This window comes from Haliaeetus albicilla, chromosome 17 (genome assembly GCF_947461875.1).
Source record: "Haliaeetus albicilla chromosome 17, bHalAlb1.1, whole genome shotgun sequence".
NCBI lineage: Eukaryota > Metazoa > Chordata > Aves > Accipitriformes > Accipitridae > Haliaeetus > Haliaeetus albicilla.
The window spans coordinates 9,889,590-9,907,972 of NC_091499.1; the positions used below are offsets into that span (position 1 = coordinate 9,889,590).

Consider the following 18,383-nt stretch of genomic DNA (forward strand, 5'->3'; position numbering starts at 1 on the left):
TGACACTCGCTGCGTGCCGGAGGTAGTCTGTGCTCACCGCTGAGTAACACTGAGCACAGTAGAGAACCCGTACTGAAAAGCCTCTCTTCTGTGAATCCAATGTGAAGTTTTTCAAGGAGAAGCTTTAAAAACTACTAGCTTCATTAGAAGTAGGAGGTATCAACAACTCTTTCTGTGTTGGAATTCAGTCTTCCCTTTGTTCTAGTTCATTACGTGCCTTTCTCTTCTTGAGACTTGTAGAGCTAGAATAGTAATCTCCTGTGATAGGGAGCCTAACTACCAGATTAAAATACTAAATACATTCCTATTTAATTTTAACCTAATTGGGTTTTGTGAAACGGATGTCATGTAGGCTCCTGAATTGCAGATGATAGTTGCTTCATTTAAAGGGCAAAAACTGTGTTTGCTAAAGTATCATCTCTTGCAGAGAATCTGTTTGCTCAAAGGCTGTGCAGTCAGTAATCCTTACCTTACGCTCTGCTCCCACTGCTGTTCTTTCCCCTTCATTCTCCTTTCATTACAAAGCTGGCTCTTCAGGAACTGTGCAGCCCACCAGGGCAGCGGGGGGGCAGGTGGATCAGGAGGTGGCTCTCCTTGATGTGGCCTTTGTGCTTCTTTTCTCCTTCCTTACAGAATAAAAACCAGTATTGCTGGAACCCAACTTTGTGGTAGTTCTCCCATACTGGTTTGTCAGTAACAGTCCAAACAAGGTGTTTCTAGTGGTGGTAGTACCTTATTGTCTAGGTTTGAATATGTTTGTTGACTCAAAGGAAAAAAAGGAAATGAGTGAAGAGTACCACCATATAAGCAGCTGGATGTTAGTGCTCAGGTATTTTAGTACGCAGATATTAAGACAACCCTAAAGAGGGTTACAGCAGTGTACTGACACTGCCTGTGAGTGTCTGGTGTGTGACTGCTGCCTTCGCTGGTGGGGTTCCTGAAATTCTCTCCCTTGAAATCACCCCCATGAAATGGAAGGTGCGTAACCAAGGTTGTCTGAGAACGTGGAATGAGCAACCGAACCGTTTTCCTTTGAGGACAACTTCAAGTGTTTGCTCGAAGCCTCCACCTGTGTTATTTCTGATGCTAAAAACAGCACTGCTTTTGCTCTTCCTGAAAACTCTGAACTCTAGCTTCAAAGTGAAAACACTTCATTTTTGTTTTAACTTCCTCTGGGGTTTATTGTCCCTAATGCTGGCAGTCGGGTGAAGCAGGACTGTTACCAGAGACCAGCCTGCCTTGGAAAGCGGCTGAAGGAGCACACAGCTTACCCGAGCAGCTGCAGTACTGGCTGTCACCAGCTTGGGCTGTTTGTGTTAGCCAGCGGGATGCTGCGCCAGGAGCAGCTCTACAGGGCAGCCCGCCGGGTGCCAGGGTGCCAGGGAGGGGGGCTGCCTTGCTTTGGGCCAGCCCTGGCCTGAGGCAGGGGACTCAAAGGCCCACCACAGCTTTCCCGTTAGCGTCAGCCACCCAGCTGTCAGCCCCTGTGCTCCCAGCCACTGCTGCTGCAAAATGCAGTGAGGGGAGGAGGAGCAGGAGATCCGCTTCGAAAGAAGCGCTCCAGCACACAAGTATTTTGTTGATGGGACAAGTATTTTCGGAATATAGAAAAATACTTAACTGGACATTAGTCTTTTACTTTTGCCTGTGCTTTTTCTGTTTTGTCCTGTATTATTTCCCATTTCTCTGTATTTACAGAAAAACCCGGAGGAGGACAGCTCAGGGAAAACACTAAGTTGGGAACCAGGTCACTTGCTTTTAACCATCTACACTGTTCGCAGCATTGAGCAACTTTTGCCTTTCTTCAACGTACTCAGCCAAGTTTTTAACAGCAAAGTCACAAGCAGATGCGTTGGACACTCAGGGAGCCCTGTCCTTTACCCCAACTGTTTTCCAAGTAAGGACATAAAAATGGAGAACCTCAAGACCTTCTCCAGCAAAGCAAGACAGAAGATAGAAGAAATGGTTGAGAAGGATTTTCTTGAAGGCGTCATAAAAACATGAACCAAACTGGTACTACTCAGCTTATATGTAGTGTAACTATTTAAATGAAATACTGTATCTTTCCCAGTTGTATAGTATTCTTTTCTTACTTTGTATGTAATGAAATACTTAATGTTGTATTTAAGTTAAATATTTGTAAATAAGAGAAGTTCTGGATGTGGCCTGAATCAAGTTTAAATATTGGTGGCTCATATTGATTATGGTGCCTACTATTTACAGTATGTGTTTTGTTGTCTTGAGTTCTGTCTTTAAAAAAATCCTAAAAAATACAAGGTGCACACTTTTTCAATTTGTTCCCAGTTTATTTTTGTCTTTTTTTTTTTTTCTTAATCCATTGGAACTTGTGCTTATTTAACAATCTGGAAAATGCCATTATACCAGGAGTTAATACAGGTCTAAAATGAAAAACAGGTTTGTCAGAGGTAGGTACCCTGAACAGAAATATGTGGAGGAGGATACCTGTGCATTTAAAACATGACATCCCGTTGGTCCGGCCCCTTCGCGCTGCTGGGAAACAGTCAGGGCCACAGAAGACAATCTTGTCTCTGTCCCTTCCCTCTTAAGTGATTATAAATACTATTACTGCAAATTGCTTTCTAAGCAATACTTTTAACTTGATAAAAGTATCTAACGAAGATATTATTGCAATAATACGTTGTTATTTGCAAATGTTCTTTTTCATTATATTGTTTCCCCCTTGAACTGAGGTGAACTGACTCTCCAGCCCAGTACCAGCCTCTGCCTTACACAGCCCACAGATGGTTGGGTTACTGTGGGAAGGTGGGGATGATGTTTCTGCAGCTGCTGGGGAGCACAGTCACAACAGAGCTCGAGTCAAAGGCAGTGACTGTAAGTGTGCTGAGCATGGGGGAGTTGGACTTCAGGCACAAGGTGACAACCTGTGGAATAAGCTGGGTGGGGGGCAGAATTCCTTCTGGGCATGACCAGGCCACTAACTGGAGAAGCAAGTCACCTCTAAGTCACTTCAGCTTCTGAAGCTGGACAAAGCAGGGAAGGGGGGAACATTCAGCAGCAAGAGCATCTCATTAAGAGGTAAGTTGCTAACAGAGGTAAAGAATAAGCAGAATAATATGCTGCTCAGTTCTGATTGATCCTTGCTACTCTCAGGAAGGGTCAGGTATGTCCACACTAAAAAATGGTAAAGGAAGTAATATTAAAAAATAAGCCAAGTTATGAACTTTAACTGCAGTAGATCGTTATATAGGCTGGGGTAGTGCTCCTTTTCCACCAGCAAGGTGGTAAACAGCCAGGTTTACTTCATGGGCAAGGGCATCCGTGTTCTCCTGTGGAATGTTTTAAAAGTTAGTTACACTGGTGTCAGCGTGAGAAGGTTAGAGCAAATATGTGATGTTAAGGCGTTTTCCTTCTCTGTCATCATGAGGTATCTTCTGCCACTGTGGTCATGCTGGCAGAAGAAGGGGGCAGGAACATGTGAAGGGGGAAGAGCAGGACCACTGCTTTTGCTGTCAATGTAAAGTTCACATGTGGACTAATTCTTAACAGCAGCCGAAGTTGTTGTTGGTGTTTTTTTTATTTTTATTTTGCCTCTTGCAAAATCATGCAGTTATGGGCTGCTTTGGTAACTTTCTTCTTAACCTTGCCTTCTCAGAAGGCTGATTTTCTTTTCAAAATCATCCAGTGTCAAATCTGCCTTTATAAACATTTAACTCTTAAAGATAAACATTGAGAACATTACACATCTCTTTTATAAATAAAAGAAAATCCAAAGAGACATTTTGTAATCACTAAGTGGGGTTTTTTTTCCAAATTTAGCACCTCTTAAGCATGATTAAGTGATGAGTATGTAAACATACTCCTCCCTCCATCACCCAATGCTAAGCAGAAGGTTAACATTAACAAAGCCACTTCAGATACAAGTTAAGCTCTCACCTGCGTGTCTGCTTCAGCGTATATTCTAACTACATCTTCTGTTCCTGATGGACGGACAAATGCTCGTGACAATTTGTACTTCTTTACAAGTGCATCAATTTTCTCCTGTAGTCCCAGAGGTGTAGCCACACGCCTTTCTGCATCTGTTGTGACAATAACTCGCCTGTCTGCAACCTGCAGCATCAGAAACAGCCCATTTATTTGTGTACTGGAGCTGTATGATGAAAGCAGAATGGAAAAGGTCACAGGTAAGATGGAACTTCAGGTTTTGATGCGTTGTGCTGCCTGAAGAAGAGCTCAGTTTGGGAGTTCCCTGCTTAACTCCAACACTTTGGGATCCCTAGAATCCCTCTCAGCTACTGCTCAGCACATTAGCCAAGTCCTGCTTGGTTTGGAAGAAGGGTCAGTCCTGAACTGCCTCCTTGGTCAGCCTCTGAACTGGAGCTGCAGCTTCTGCCAGTAGATTGGAAAGCTTAAACTCTTTCCCCTGGTTAATTTAGAGCCCAGAGCTCCCTTACTGTGTCTAATACAATGCTACCATGTGGGAGCCTGTTCTCCTCAAGGTCTTTGTCTGAATACTGGAGGAGATAAAGAATAATCATGTTGTACAAAGGGGCACAGCAAGGAAAATCCAGCTGCCCAGCAGGCAGGGGCCTTAGAGAAATAGGATTTTTCTAGTTTGAAAGTTAAGAAAGAAATTCTAAGGTGAAATTTGGACAGTTTTGCTCAGGTTTTTCCATTTAACATAGTTGGCTAGTGTTTCATCATTTGTGTAAGTTATATTTTCATTTTAGTCCAACTGAAATTCTGGTCTCTCCTCTGGGTTGTCTCATGGCTTCTTTGGCCTACTTCTGCCCTTTAATGGGCTGTTTCAGGTTTAAAATAAAGCTTATCTGAATATACGCAGGCCAGATATGCTCACAGCAGGGCCCCAAGAGACTGCTGTAACCTGAGCCAGCATGGTGTGTAACTCACCTGAACTTTGAGCAGCCGATTCGGAAGGTCAGTATAGATGGCATCCCACTGTTGCACAGTCAGACCTTTCAAAGCCAGGATTGCTTCAATAACCAACATGTCTGAGATGGCATCACCAACTGTCTGTTAACAGGAAGGGAAGAAACACTGGAGCAGTCAACAGTGAAGAAACAAAGGGGTAATTTGATCAGTAAGCTTCCACCTGAAGAGAGTGAAAATGCAGCCAGGCTGACTTGCCTCTGTCTGTGTAGCTGAGGTTGGGTTAGTTTGGCAGGGGTGGTGTTTTGTTTTTCCTCCTTACCACGTTGACCCTGTGGTAAGGAGAACAGCGGCATACTTGTACAGCTCTGCCAAGGGCAAGTCCTAGTCCTCACCTCTCCTAAGGAGGACTGGCACCTCACCTTTGTTCCGGGGTCAGGATGCTTAAAGCTGGCCTGTGAAGCATGATTTGGTGCTACCCCAGATGAATAACGTCTGGGCTAAGACAGGGAGTCCCAGGGCTGTGTGGCCATGGGCACTGGAACACTCCCGTACTGCATAAGTCAGTGAAAAACATTGGGTGAAAGATTACTGGCTGTTGAATCATGAACAAGTCACATCCTAACTTTAGGTTCCTATGCTATCCCACTCCTTCTTTGGGTCCTGCAGCCAGAAGACTGTGCCAGATAACAGCATTCTGCATCCACTCATGAGAAAATATTACATCTTTCTAAAGACTGTTCCTGCTGTTTTCTTCTTGGCCCCTTCTATCATGGCACCTTACTTCCAACTCCAACAGTCCCTGCAAGTAGCCTGACAGGTACTGACAAACAGGGTTAGCCCCATAACTGTCACCACAGTGATTTGCTTCTCCTGGTTTTTACCTGATTAATCAGGTCAATCATGTTTTCAAGCACCTTTGCTGCTTCTCTTTTTTCATCATCTTTCCCCTCTTTTGCCAGTTGTCTTATTTTAGTTTCAGCAGCTTTACTAAATAATACCTAGAATAAAAAGATGAGAGCTTGTGAAGAGCAGCCCACATCACGAACTAGGATACATGCAGCAGTGAGGAAACAGACTTTTACCATCATTAACATTTGCTACCATGAATTCCCATCCCCACATAAAACACAGAGAAATTGGTGGCAATGCTATGATAAAGACAGAAGGGGGAAACGAGTCTGTTCTCAAACAAGAAGAGAAAAGTCTTGTTTATAAATGTAGGCAGAGAGTGAAAAGACCTCCTCCTCCAGCCAATCCAACTAAAATATTGTACATAATGGCTGATCTTATGCATTGCATGCTCATACTTACTGTACCATGTCCATTTGCCTCAAAATAAACACCAACATCAAACTCCTGGGCCTTGTGATGCAAGTGTTTCACTCCTGTTTTGACACAGTGCACAGGTACCTGCAGCCAAAGGATAGACAGAGAATGTTTACACTGTTACAGACTCCCCTCAGTAGACAGGAAGTAAGCACCAACCTGGGTAGACTGTTAGAAACTAACCTGTGTTTTACAACTACTGACTCCCTAGAGCTAAAATTAGCCACTATTTCTGCAGACCTGATTAAAAAGATTTCATTTACTCAAGTGGAAATAAAGGCTGATATTTTTTTAAATAATAAATAAACAAAACCCCAAACCAAGAAAAACCCAGTTCAGTTTATGGTTTCAGGGAACATACCAGATTTCTATCCAAACTGAAATAATACCTTAGCTCAGTTTCTGTAGTGATCATTTACCCTGTTGCAGAAAACAAAACACCCAGTGTCAAAGTATCAAGGAGCCTTTACTGATTCACATTGTTGCAAAGCCAAAATCCTCAACTTGTTCCAGAAGTAACAAGGGATTTTGCTTAGCTTTTGCCAAGCTTCTTTTAAATCTAGTAAAAGCTGGTTAGAACTTCTTCAGCTTTGCTCTCCTGCATCTCGTTTACCAAGAATTTAGTTGCTGCTGCAGGTTTGAAAGAGTCATTTATTTTAGCCTAGTTTAAGTTCTAGTGATCATATTACAGTAGAATTTATTTTAAAAAGTAAACAAATTTGCAGAAAACAACATCTGCAGAAAACTACCAGGAAAAAAATGGAGAATACCTTTAGTGTTTCCTCAAGGTAGCGTGTCGAACTCCCATTGGCATACGCTGTTTGTACCACTGCCATATTTAAGGTCTCTCCCACCTGAGCAAACCGGGAAGCAAAGTGCTTTACTGTCCAATAGGCACATAGCCAGATGAGTAGGATAAATGGAATGATAATCAGAATTATTAAACATCATACATTCTCCTATAGACACTTAAAATTTCTCGGCATCGGGGGAGGCACCAGCTCATAGAGAACTTCTGTGTGTTTAAGACAACACAGACTCTGTTCAAGTCTTTGTATATCATGTTTTTTGTGGCTGGCTTGAAGCAGCTCTCCAAGCTTCGGCTTTTCAAACCCCTTTTTCAGATTCAGCAAGCTCAGTGCACTGGCCAGACACGTGGCATTTACGTGAGGCCATATACACAAGCAGTAAAGTCAAAGCTTCCAGTGCAAAGCAAGCAAAGGCTGGTGGCAAGCACAAGTTCTCCTCACTGGCCACCTTCTCTGCCACAGCGTAAGAAATGAGCTGGTCTCTAAGAAAACAAAACAAGGATACCTTGTCTAGGTTTAGTATCATAGACACCAAGTCTAAGAGGACTTCTGAAAACGAAAAGCTTTTTCTCTCTGTCCCCTGTAGGGAGAGGATGCTATGCAGTAGATATAGATAGTACTTTTGGAGGGCTGAGACATACAAGCCCCTCAACTGCCACAACCAAGTTCTCATGCAAATGGAATGCCCAACCTTTACAAAGCTTCACAGAAATGCTGAGGGAAGGACTGAACCCAAAATTAATGAAAAATTAATGAAAGATACCAAATCAAAGAGAATGATTATCAATACTTTGTACACTGAAACTGGAAAAGTTCTCTCCCACTAAGAAAAGGTTCCAGGTTAAAGTATCAGTGCTCAGATTTTTATTTGGAGTGCAAAGTAACACCCTTGTAAAAACAACATTTTGGCCATACCAATGAGGTACAGGACTGATCTCTTTTTAATCTGTGTTCACTTTAGGTAGATGTAGAGACCGTATACATACAAACTAACACAGCTTCCATAGACTATTTTACATGTTCCAATTGAAGTATCAGCATTGATTCCATGCATTAGAGTTACCTTGGCAAGAAGTTCTTTAAGGAAGATACTAATTAAAGTTGCTATTTTATCTCCATCAATTAGGTGAAAATGGCCAGTTGCGTCCTTATAGTAATAAACAATTCTATCTGCATCACCATCAAATGAGCAGCATCTCTCATTGGGCTTCATGTCTAGCCCTAGTGCACACAGAGTTACAAATGCAAGTTAGAGACAGAAAAAGATACAAAATCTTTAAATTAGTCCCAATGTGGATCTCATGCAGAAATTAAAGTTAGCTCTGTGCAGACACCACAAAAAAATAATGCTCTGAAACAGATATTGCTTTTACTAAGCTGTGTTGAATGGCAACTGAAAAGTGCATATTCAGATCAAAAATATAAATACTAATAGAAAATGCATGTTCTCTAACATTTATTATGCTACACCTTCTCCCCAGATGTGTATGAAAATCGGTCCCAGAACTACTGTGTGTAGTCTCATCTCTAAATTTTTGAAATAAGCACTGAATGTCAGTTATGGCACAAGGTTAAAAACCTTGCAGCAGAACACACACCCCTTTTCTCATGCACTTAGTCACCGCAGAGCATACCGAGTTGCACACATCACCCACGGACCAAGGCGAATCGCTTTCCCCCCACTGCACCGCAGAGTGAGCCAGTATTTACAGAGCAACACCCGGGCAGGAGCCTGAAGCAGTGAGTGGCAGCCGGCCGACCTCAGTTGGACACTGGGTGCTTGACCAGACCTCCCTTACTGCTCCTCTGAGCGGGGCCACGGCACGCTGCACACCCCTGGACGTGGAGGCAAACCACGCTCGGGTTTTGTGGAGGAGGGCTCCAGAGCCATGTCACCGGTGTTTCCCAGCACATGGCAGGTCCGCTGTGCACTCTTGATGTAACACTGCTACGTACTTCACCCTCCAAGACATGTAGGAATTAACTCTTTTTCCTTCACGTCAAAAATGCTTTTCTTCAGGAAATATTTCAGGCCTGTTTAATTTTAATCCATTCCCACTTGACAGACCTGCACCTCCCCTTTGCTTCCTTTCACACAGGAGACACGCTTTCCTGATGCAAGACAAGCATGCACCCCCACGCTAGCGAAGCCATCACCGAAGTGCAATTAAAACAGGAGGTGGCACATAAACCCTACCATTGAAAAAACAACCCCACTCTGAAGCAACCATCACCAAGATTTCTCAGAGCTGTACAAAAAACATACAAGTGGATCTGCTAGCTATAAAATACCTCACATTTAGTCTCCTTGATATTCAATTGATACAACAATGTATAGAATGCATAAGGAGAACCTGCCTCAAAAAGTTTCCAGGCTTAACACCAATAGAGAAATAGCTAGGAAGCAGTCAGCACCTGACACAGCAATGCCACGCAAAAATGAACTGTTCTTTTGTTAAGGTACATCTTGCTTTGTTTTAAGATGCCAGCCACGTTAACCTCAGAGTCCATTTCTCAGACTGCAGCTGGCCATTCCCTAGGCTGACTTCAGAGTCCCTCAGGAACTCAGCAAGGAGCTCCAAAGGACATGCTGCTGCATCCTGTAACCCCTTCCTGGAAAAACACATTTTAGTACACAAGCAGACAGGAAAACTGGCCCGCGTTGCTGACACCTCGGCCTTCGGAGCACAGGGAACTATAGCCCCAAACTTGCCTGTTTCTTCTCCTGCATGCCTACAGTGATACAGGACAATACATCCCAGTGCTGTTGAGGTCCTCAACGTAAAGCATGAGGTATCGGCAACTGCAACATTTAACTATGACCTTAAACAGGAAGCTTTTACCACTTAGCACTTCAGAAAAATCAGATCATTTATTTCAGTGAATGTTTAGGAAACCACATTTTCTTTTCAGAGCCCATCCTTGCCTGAAAACGACCAAGGAGTCTCCCCTCAGTCCCAATTAAAGCCTGGATCCAGACATGACACACAAGCATCCACCCTCGGTAGGAACTGCCACTGTGCTCCTCACCCTTCCACATTTCTCCAGCACGTAAGCAGCGTGGCAAGGGGGAAAGGACACCATACTTTGGTGTTCAGATTTAGCTAGCATTGCATTGAGCGCACAGTTGTTAAATGGAGAACCCAGTTTAGCCTCAAAGAGCCTAATACCCAAACTAGCCTGCTCCCCTAGTTCAGGGGTTTTCTTTTATGCACTTTGCAGGACATTGGTTGAAATAATTTCCTCACTGGTTTATGTCAATCAGTCAGTCTACTGGCACCAAGCTGTTAATTATCCCAGCTGTCCTCGGGAACCCGGAAATGTCTCTGCAACCCCAGCCCACAATGTGTTTCTTGATAACACAAAGGGAAGTAAAGTAAGTAACAGTAAGCTGACTGATCTTTGGACTCCACCAGCCTAACATTCAGACCGGCTTGCCAAAACATATTTCAGCCAGTGGGAGACATACTGTACTCCTCCAGATGATTTAGACTAACATAAACTAGGGATGTGCCAAACCCAGCAGTACAATTCTCTCTCCATTGCACAAGCAGAACCATTCATGCAGTCACTTAGTAAGAAACAGGGAGCTCAGCTTATCCGAAGATGATACGCCATTGCTAGACCCTGCATTTTCAGATCTGGAGAGGAGGTAAAAAGATATAAAACTACTGACTACATACCTCTAGGTGGTTTCTGGTGAACTTTCACAAAATCTGCACCACATAAGTGATTGAGTTTCTCCTTGGTTCCATCATTAAATAGGTGAATTATCACCTCCTTTGGAAAGTAGGGCTCCATTTCTGATAGTTTCAGGGCTCCTATTCCATTGGCACAGTCAATCTTCAGGTGCCTCTGACTCCCCCCAGCGCTGGGAGACTTAGCACAAGGGAAGAAGGGGCAAAGTGAACGCATACCCTAGTGAAACCGCACTGAGAGGCATGCCGAATTCGAAACTTCAGACCCAAACAGGCTAACAAACAGAAGACATTCATTTTGTACATTTGCATGAAGAAGACAACACCCAGTATTCACCTGTTTTATCAGTTCTGTAAAAGCTTTGGATAGTTTTTCATAATAACCTTCCAGCGTTGCCTTCCCATACTGCCCTTGGGTGTTTTGACAGCAGACCATGTAATGTAGCTGTGGTGTTGTCACCAGACCATAATCTAGCATAAAATAAAAGGCACAATTTTCAGAAATAGAATACTAAATTAATTCCTCCTTAAAAGTTGTACAGTATTTGCTGTTCTACAACAAATAGACAAATGCAGTGCAGAAAACCCATATGTAATTTTTCAAGTTCTGTTATGAAAAGATGAAACCCTTCCCCCCCTCCTTGAGTAAAAGCCACACAGCTGCCCTGAAAGAAGATCATTACAAGCAAAAATGGAAACGGTGTCTGGGCTGCTGCTTTCAGTCTACATAACGGAGTCACATTTATATAAAAACCTGAAATCAGACTAGAATTGGAAAAGTTTAACATACCATAGTACTGACCACCTAGAACGGAGATACCATCTATTACTGACTGTGAAAGTTTCTCACTGCTTGGCCTGGAAAACAACAAATACAGCTGATAACCTTTGCAGAAGACATTTATGTATGGACTTAGGAAGGAAGCACACGAGGGAGAACGTCCTACCCATAGACTTAGATTCAACATGAAGAAATCCATACCTTTTCCTATTGTAGGCACCTCCCAATAAAGCGTTTTGAAAGCCACCACCCCAGAGAATAGCAAAGACAAGCAAACTGCTGAACACACATAGACGTCTTGCAGTACCCACAAAAAAAACCCCAAACCCACAATAAAGCATCCTGTTCAGAAACAGTGCCAGCAAGTTCTCATAACTACCAGGGAAGCTAATACAGGAACAGCATTGGAAAACTTTTGTTTACTGCTATAATCATAACTTAAAAGGTAGCAGACTAGGCATAAAAAAAAACCATAATCTGGCTGCAGAATGCTAAACATCCAAAAGCACCCTTGAACAAAACGTTGGCACTTTCATAAAAGCATACATCTACAGCATTTTGTAATTACCTGGTGTCTCTACCAATAAAAACTAAAGCATCTTTGTGCTGGTTCACTGCTGCTTTTTGGCAGATATCAATTATTATTTTCTGTAATTCTTGCTCCTCTGCATTTGCTAATTGTGTGGCATACTCTTCCCAGAGAGGGTGCAGCATTTCTCCAAGAGGATCAACCAGCTTTACACCATTGTCTTCCTTAGAAGAAAAAAAAAGAACAAAAGATAGTAAGCCTAAAAGTGGGAAACTTAATAAAATCTCTTTGAAGACAGCTGACACATGGTTCAATCATATTGCTTCTTTAAATGTGGAGCATTTCTGGGAAGCAAGAGCTTAGCTGTTTATTTATACCTCCAACAAGCACAGAAATGTAATGTAACTAGCATATTAAGTAACCAACTTCTTCCCCCTTATAATTTTGCTATGAAATTTATTTTACATTAAAATGACATAAGGGGAGATTCTAATAACCTGGAATGCTCCACAGCTGCAGAAGTCTAAATGCCTGGTTTGTAATTGCTGCACCTCTTTATTTTTTAAACTTGCGGATTTTGCTCAAAGGTTCACCTCTTCTCAAGCGTACTCCTAGCTTGCCAATGTTACAAATTTCCTACATTACAACAGTGCCACATGAGAGAAAATGACGCTTGTGTGTACAGGGAAAAGTAACTTCACACATGCCAGAGATCATGTTTACAAGGAGCAGGCTAAACACATGCTTTAAGCAGGTCCAAGTGCCTTCAGGGTCTGGTCTCTCGGTACCAGGAAGAGCTTTGATTCCAGCAGACTGATCATTTCTACTTTCTTTTTAAAGAAAAGGTTGTTCTTACTTCAGGATTGTGAGATGCTGTAACCATGACGCCAATAGTAGCTACCACGGCTTTGGACCTGAGAACTGCCAGCAAGCCCATGCGGAACATGACGTGATCAAGCTGTTCGGCCTTGGTGCGAAATCCAGCGGTGCCATACTGAAGAGTAAGTCCAGGAGGTTTAGGATGTAACGTGGAGTATTTTTTAAGGGCTTCAGAATCCATTTCTAAAGAAGGAAGTAACACGGAAGCAAGTGAGAGAAGTCATAATTAGTTACACATTTTGCACTTCATTTAATTTGAAGCCCACAGATATCTTATACCATTCATATCAAATCCCTCGGTCGGACTGCAAGGGGGACCGCTACCAGAGCGGTCCATGAAGGAGCCAATACATTCCCAGCACAGCACTAGAAAAACAGCTCGACCAGATTTCACCGGATCACGAGGGGATGACGCGATTCAGGTGAGGAAAGCCACGATTCTCAACCGCCTGGATCCAGGGATCCCAACAAAGTTGGCCGTTACCCACCCGGTGCACTCGGCCACGGCCCCGTATATTAACTTCTGAGTTCCAAAGCAGCCTGCCCGCCCTCCCTCCCTAAGCCCTTGCAGCCGCAGGGAAACCCCCAGCAGCGTCGCCTGGATGTTCTCCTCAGAGGGCGGCTCTACTAAACTGCTCCGTACCGACCCGCCCGCTAAGGGCAGGGGCCCACCTGACGCCGCTCGCCCTCCGCAGCTGCTGCCGCGCTCCCCTTCCACAGACAGAGGCCCCGCCCCCAAGCCACGCCCGCCCAATGGCAGCGCGGTGAGCGGCCACGCAGGCGCCACGTGGCACGCCGGCCACGCCCACTCGTCAGTCAGTCAGAGCTCGGGGCCGGGGCTGGGGCCGGGAACCGGCCCCAACCCCGGCCCCCAGCCCCAACCCCGGCCATCTTACAGCGCTGTCGCGGAGCTGGCAAAGGCCACCGAGTCCTCTCGCAGCCGCCCCGCGCCTCTCCCCCCGCCGTCCCGTCTCGTCCCGTCCCGCCGAGTGCGCATGCGCGCCCCCCTCCCGCCCGCCGCTCGCGCCGCTGTCGCTGAAGGGCCGCGCTCCGCGGCTGAGGCGACGGCCCCAGCGACCCCGGCCCGGGAGTTGTGCGCTGCTGCCTCCCCTCAGCGGCTCCCACCGGGGGAGGCGGTGGCAGGAAGAGCCGTGCCGTGCCGTGCCGTATCGTATCGTATCGCCTCGCCTCGCCTCCCCTCCGGGTGGCGGCTCTCCTCCGCCGCGGCGGTGGGAAGCCCTGCGGCCCAGGTGAGGCGAACGGCGCGCATGCGCGGTGCGGCGCTGGCGGCGGCTGGCTGGGCGTCCTGCCGCGTCCTGGGCGTCCTGCCGCGTCCCTTTCCCTTCTCCAGTTCGGCTGTGAGGGACTAACTTCTAAGCGGTTTGTTACCCGGTCGTATTTAATCAGCTTCTGGCCTTAAATAATGGTGGGGTTTCTCGGCGGAGGCTGGCTCGTTCGGTTGCACGGCGCGGTGGTGAACCTTGCTGTCTGTTAAACGCCGGGGTTTGACTCCAGGCCTCTTGTTCCAGGCAATGGCCGTCACAGTAAAAGAATGCCTGGAGCTCCAGCTGCTGGAAGTGGAAATGCTCCTTTCAATGTTTCCCAAAGAAGGTGAAATAAATCTGGATGAGGATGCTCTGTCCAGTGTGCAGCGCTACTTGAGAAACGATGATGGAGCTCTACCCCCACAGCTCGAATATTCGATCGCTGTTGATGTAGGGGAGGCAAGGGTGAGAACTTCCACGTAGATGCGTTCGTGTGTTGTTTTCTTTACTCCTTGTGCACACTTAAAAACACTGCCCTGAAAAAAGGGAAAAACCTGACCTAATTTCTGTTTGCTGTTTCAAAAGTCAAGAGTAACAAAAAAGTCTTGATTTTTATTATTCGAGTCTTAACTTTCTATGGGCAAGAAAGGCTAATAGAATCACAGATAGGAATAGACAACCAACATCAGCAGCACACACAGCATTCACAAGAGCTTAGCTAGGGTTGTGCTTATATGAGGGTTGTTAGTTTACTGGTTTAGAGAGTTGTGTGTTACAAAGGCAACGCTCCCCGCATGGAAATACATATGTTGGACTTTTTACATTATTCTAGCAAAACCACCCTATTACTTCTCTCCTCCCCTCCTTGCCACATGTACTAACATTCATTGATCTGTATTTGAAATACACTAATGTAAAAATAGCCCCAAAGGGCAGAATACTATTAAGAAGAGTCACACAAACACTAAAACAAAACCAGCCTATGAACTCCAAGTCAAAACCCGAAACTTAGAGTATAAGGAGTTCCAAGAGTTTATCCAATCAAAGAAGAGGTTATGTATGACATCTAAGTAATGTAAATGCTTGTATAGACAGCATAGCCATTAGTGTAGGTCTGAGTATACAATAATGCAATGATTAGAAATTGAAAACCGACAAACTCAACCTAGAAGTATATGCATTTTCCTAGGAATAAGGATAATTAGGATAATTAAACATTAGAACAATTTACTGGGTAATGATGTGGCTTCATGATTATTTGGAAACTTATGTACAGGCTTAGGTATATGTCTAAAATGCACCCCTTTGCCAGCCTTCAGAGAGAGTTTTATGAACTGCGTAGGGAGGGCTTCTGCAGGAAGAATTTTTTTTCCATGGCAGAGTGTCAAGGAGCTTGGAAAGATAATTAGTCATTTCATGATTCACTTCTCTCTGCAGCACTAATAATTTGATTGTATACTGTAGTGAAAGTCCCCGAGTGGAATGCAAGAGCCTCAAGCACCAAGGACACATGAACCCTCTCCTGCTCTTGGACCAGAGGCAATGTTCTGTTTCCAAAGAATATGAGGTGCTCCATTTTAAGACACTGTAGGAATGATTGAGAGAAATTCAACAGCCCGTGGTTTGTAGGAGATCAGGCAAGATAATCCAGAGGTTTCCCCCGTTTAAAATGCATGTAGATCTTTTTATCCCCTATAATCCTGAGAATGCTTCCTCTGTTAGGGTGAATACTTGCTTAAAATAATCATAATGACTCTATATACAATATGTACAATCGTAAACAAGTTTTGTTTAACTCTTGGCTTTCTTTTCCTGGGGTAGATCCAGCAACTGGGCTGAATTCATTGATGAGATGTCCATTTGGTAAGGGACAAGATTCTCAAAAGCCACTGGCCCCTTGACTCTGACAGACTCGTAGTTCATCGCTGTAGCAACACTGAGCACGTACTGAGAATGTGCAATAGAAATATCCCTAGAGGGTAACTGTACCTTCTTTCAAGCCACAGCATTATTTCTGTAAACAGCAGAAGATAGCATTAGATATGTTGGGAAAGTCCCAGCATGGTGCAACAAAAGGAAAGGAGCGGACAAAAGGAAAGCAGAAGTAATTCCAGGCTTCAGGATGTTGCAATCTTAATTGCTTCTCCTCATAATCTGCCTTTGACAGGGAAGAAGAGTCTAGCATGTCTTTCAGTAGCTGCAGAATTCATTTTCTTTGTGTGTGTGTGTGTGTTCTCTTTTTAAGGTAAAAGTGGAATTGCAGGTACTGCTGCCTCATATGTATCCTCACGTAGCTCCTCAGCTTTTTGCAAGATCAAATGCACTGCACAGACAGCAACAGTTGCAGCTCAACACTGGTCTTGCTTCTCACATCAGCTCTTTGGATTCAGGTGAACTGTGTATATGTGGAGCTGTGCAATGGGTGAAAGACCACAGCCTGCCTTACCTGGAAAACAGTAAGATCTCATCTGAAAGTGCTTCAAAAGAAGTTGTAGTTAAAGAAACGTTGCACCGCATGTGGATCTACAGCCATCACATATATAGGCAGGAACTGAGGAAAAAGATTTTTGATTGTGCAAGGAAGTTAAATCTGACTGGCTTCTGCCTAACAGGGAAACCTGGTGTCATCTGTGTGGAGGGACTCCAAGAAAACTGTGAAGAGTTCTGGCGTGTTATTAGGTATCCCAACTGGAAGCATATTTCGTGCAAGCATGTGGAGAATATAGAAACAGAGGGAAGCGTTGATAATCTTCGTCTCTTTCGTGCTTTTGAAGACCTACAGTTTCAGGCACATGGTGATTATGGCCTGAGGAATGACTATCACATGGATCTTGGCCAGTTCCTAGAATTCCTGAAACAACATCAAAGTGGACACATTTTTCAGATTTTATTTGGTGTCGAAGGCAAACTTTCAGACAAATAAGAGAAACTGTGTAAGGACTTCTAATTTGGGACAGCAAGAGATGATGCTAACATTGAAATATTGTGCCTTATAGCTACTGTGAAAAGGGAAGCTGTTTAACATACAGAAAGAATGGTTCAAGTACTTAATCTTAGCTTCTGTTCTGAATTTTTTTTGAGAGGTGTTTACTTATTTTCTGAGACCCTAAAATTGGCATTTGTCACTATGAGCCACACCTCAAAAATGCTTGCAAGGTGATAAACATCCCCCACTGTAATATCCTGAATTACATGCTTCTGTCTCCTCATCTATTATACTGTGCTGTCTGTTACTAAGCTGCAGTGCAAACCTGTAGTTGTGGGATACCAAAGTGTCTGCAGTCACAGATTAATGTGGTTTCCGACACAAGAGCACATCCAGCTCAAGGAAATCTCACTGCTACGTTCATGATGGTGCCTGCAATGTCTTTTACCGCTTCACAAAGCATCTGCTCTCACTTCATTCAACTACTCCATGAAACACATAGGCTTGGGTCCAACCACAGGACCAAGTTTTGCTTTTAAATAAAGGGCGGGGGGGGGGGGGGGGGAGAAGAAAGAAGCCCACATCACCCCATCCCTTGTATGCTTTGGATAGTACCTATACCATTATATTGCCAATACCACCATTTCTGCAATCCTCTTCCTATCATCTCATTATGGTCTGGTTATGTTAATAGTAATTTTTCAGCTGCTCAACTCATGGCATTTTATATTTACATTGTTATGCCAAGCACCTTGGAAGTGAAAATGTGTAAGATGAGACAAAGTTTAGCATTTCCTCTGTTTTTCCCCTATGTTACATAAGGAAATACACTTAAAATACAGAAAAATGAAAAAACTATATTAAATAAAAATACGTATAACTTTACAAATCTTTTCTATGTCAAATTACTGAACTGAAAGACAATTTCCAGCAGCTTGTAACAGGAAATGGTATTAATGGCTCATCAGGCAGCGCTTTCCTATGGGGTAGTGTGCTGAGTGTGTATTTAGATAGTGAATTGCAAGTCAGTCTTTCAATTTATAGTGGATTGTCATATTTAAATATCAATATAATATGTAGATAAAGAATGCTACTGTACTGAAAAGTCCCCAGTAGCTGTGCCTTGAAGGACCACCAGCTTACCGCCTTCCACTTTGTCACTGAGCACCGTAATAAGAAAATTGGTACGGAGCAATAAAAGCAGACTTACTGTTGAGCTGTTGAGGTTTGGCTGTTCGAATCTAAAAACCAGGCCGTTTTGACAGCAGCTGTTTAAAGACTGTGTTTAAGTACACTGT

At 44.0% G+C, this 18,383-nt stretch overlaps 3 protein-coding genes across 11 annotated transcripts in view; 2 read left to right on the forward strand and 1 right to left on the reverse strand.

The window, feature by feature from the left end:
- The window catches only part of DOP1A (DOP1 leucine zipper like protein A), a 70,162-nt gene extending 67,869 nt beyond the window's left edge, over window positions 1-2,293 (forward strand). For all 6 annotated transcript variants that reach the window (XM_069804750.1, XM_069804753.1, XM_069804752.1 and 3 more), the window contains one exon: window positions 1,699-2,293. In XM_069804750.1, coding sequence (XP_069660851.1) covers window positions 1,699-2,004 — 306 coding nt within the window. In that variant the 3' untranslated portion in view covers window positions 2,005-2,293. The remainder of the gene's footprint in view (window positions 1-1,698) is intronic.
- PGM3 (phosphoglucomutase 3) lies at window positions 2,286-13,581 on the reverse strand. 2 transcript variants are annotated; one of them, XM_069804757.1, is made up of 13 exons: window positions 13,567-13,581; window positions 12,872-13,077; window positions 12,055-12,239; window positions 11,496-11,563; window positions 11,043-11,176; window positions 10,691-10,886; window positions 8,071-8,228; window positions 6,969-7,052; window positions 6,184-6,282; window positions 5,754-5,870; window positions 4,891-5,013; window positions 3,916-4,089; window positions 2,286-3,308 (listed from the first exon to the last, which is right to left on the reverse strand). In XM_069804757.1, exons 2-13 carry the CDS (start codon window positions 13,073-13,075, stop codon window positions 3,222-3,224), a joined length of 1,629 nt encoding a protein of 542 aa, XP_069660858.1. In that variant the 5' UTR covers window positions 13,076-13,077; window positions 13,567-13,581; the 3' UTR covers window positions 2,286-3,221. The 2 variants fall into 2 exon arrangements, 1 of the variants encoding a protein (XP_069660858.1); XR_011328395.1 differs by lacking the exon at window positions 13,567-13,581 and having other exon boundaries at window positions 3,916-4,129.
- A 281-nt stretch (window positions 13,582-13,862) lies between these two features.
- Window positions 13,863-17,974, forward strand: RWDD2A (RWD domain containing 2A). Of its 3 annotated transcripts, none has more exons than XM_069804760.1 (3): window positions 13,863-14,144; window positions 14,424-14,624; window positions 16,405-17,974. In XM_069804760.1, exons 1-3 carry the CDS (start codon window positions 13,890-13,892, stop codon window positions 17,080-17,082), a joined length of 1,134 nt encoding a protein of 377 aa, XP_069660861.1. In that variant the 5' UTR covers window positions 13,863-13,889; the 3' UTR covers window positions 17,083-17,974. The 3 variants fall into 3 exon arrangements, with proteins under 3 accessions (XP_069660861.1, XP_069660862.1, XP_069660863.1); XM_069804762.1 differs by lacking the exon at window positions 13,863-14,144 and adding an exon at window positions 15,597-15,726 and having other exon boundaries at window positions 14,516-14,624; XM_069804761.1 differs by lacking the exon at window positions 14,424-14,624.
- Window positions 17,975-18,383: the final 409 nt, after the last annotated feature.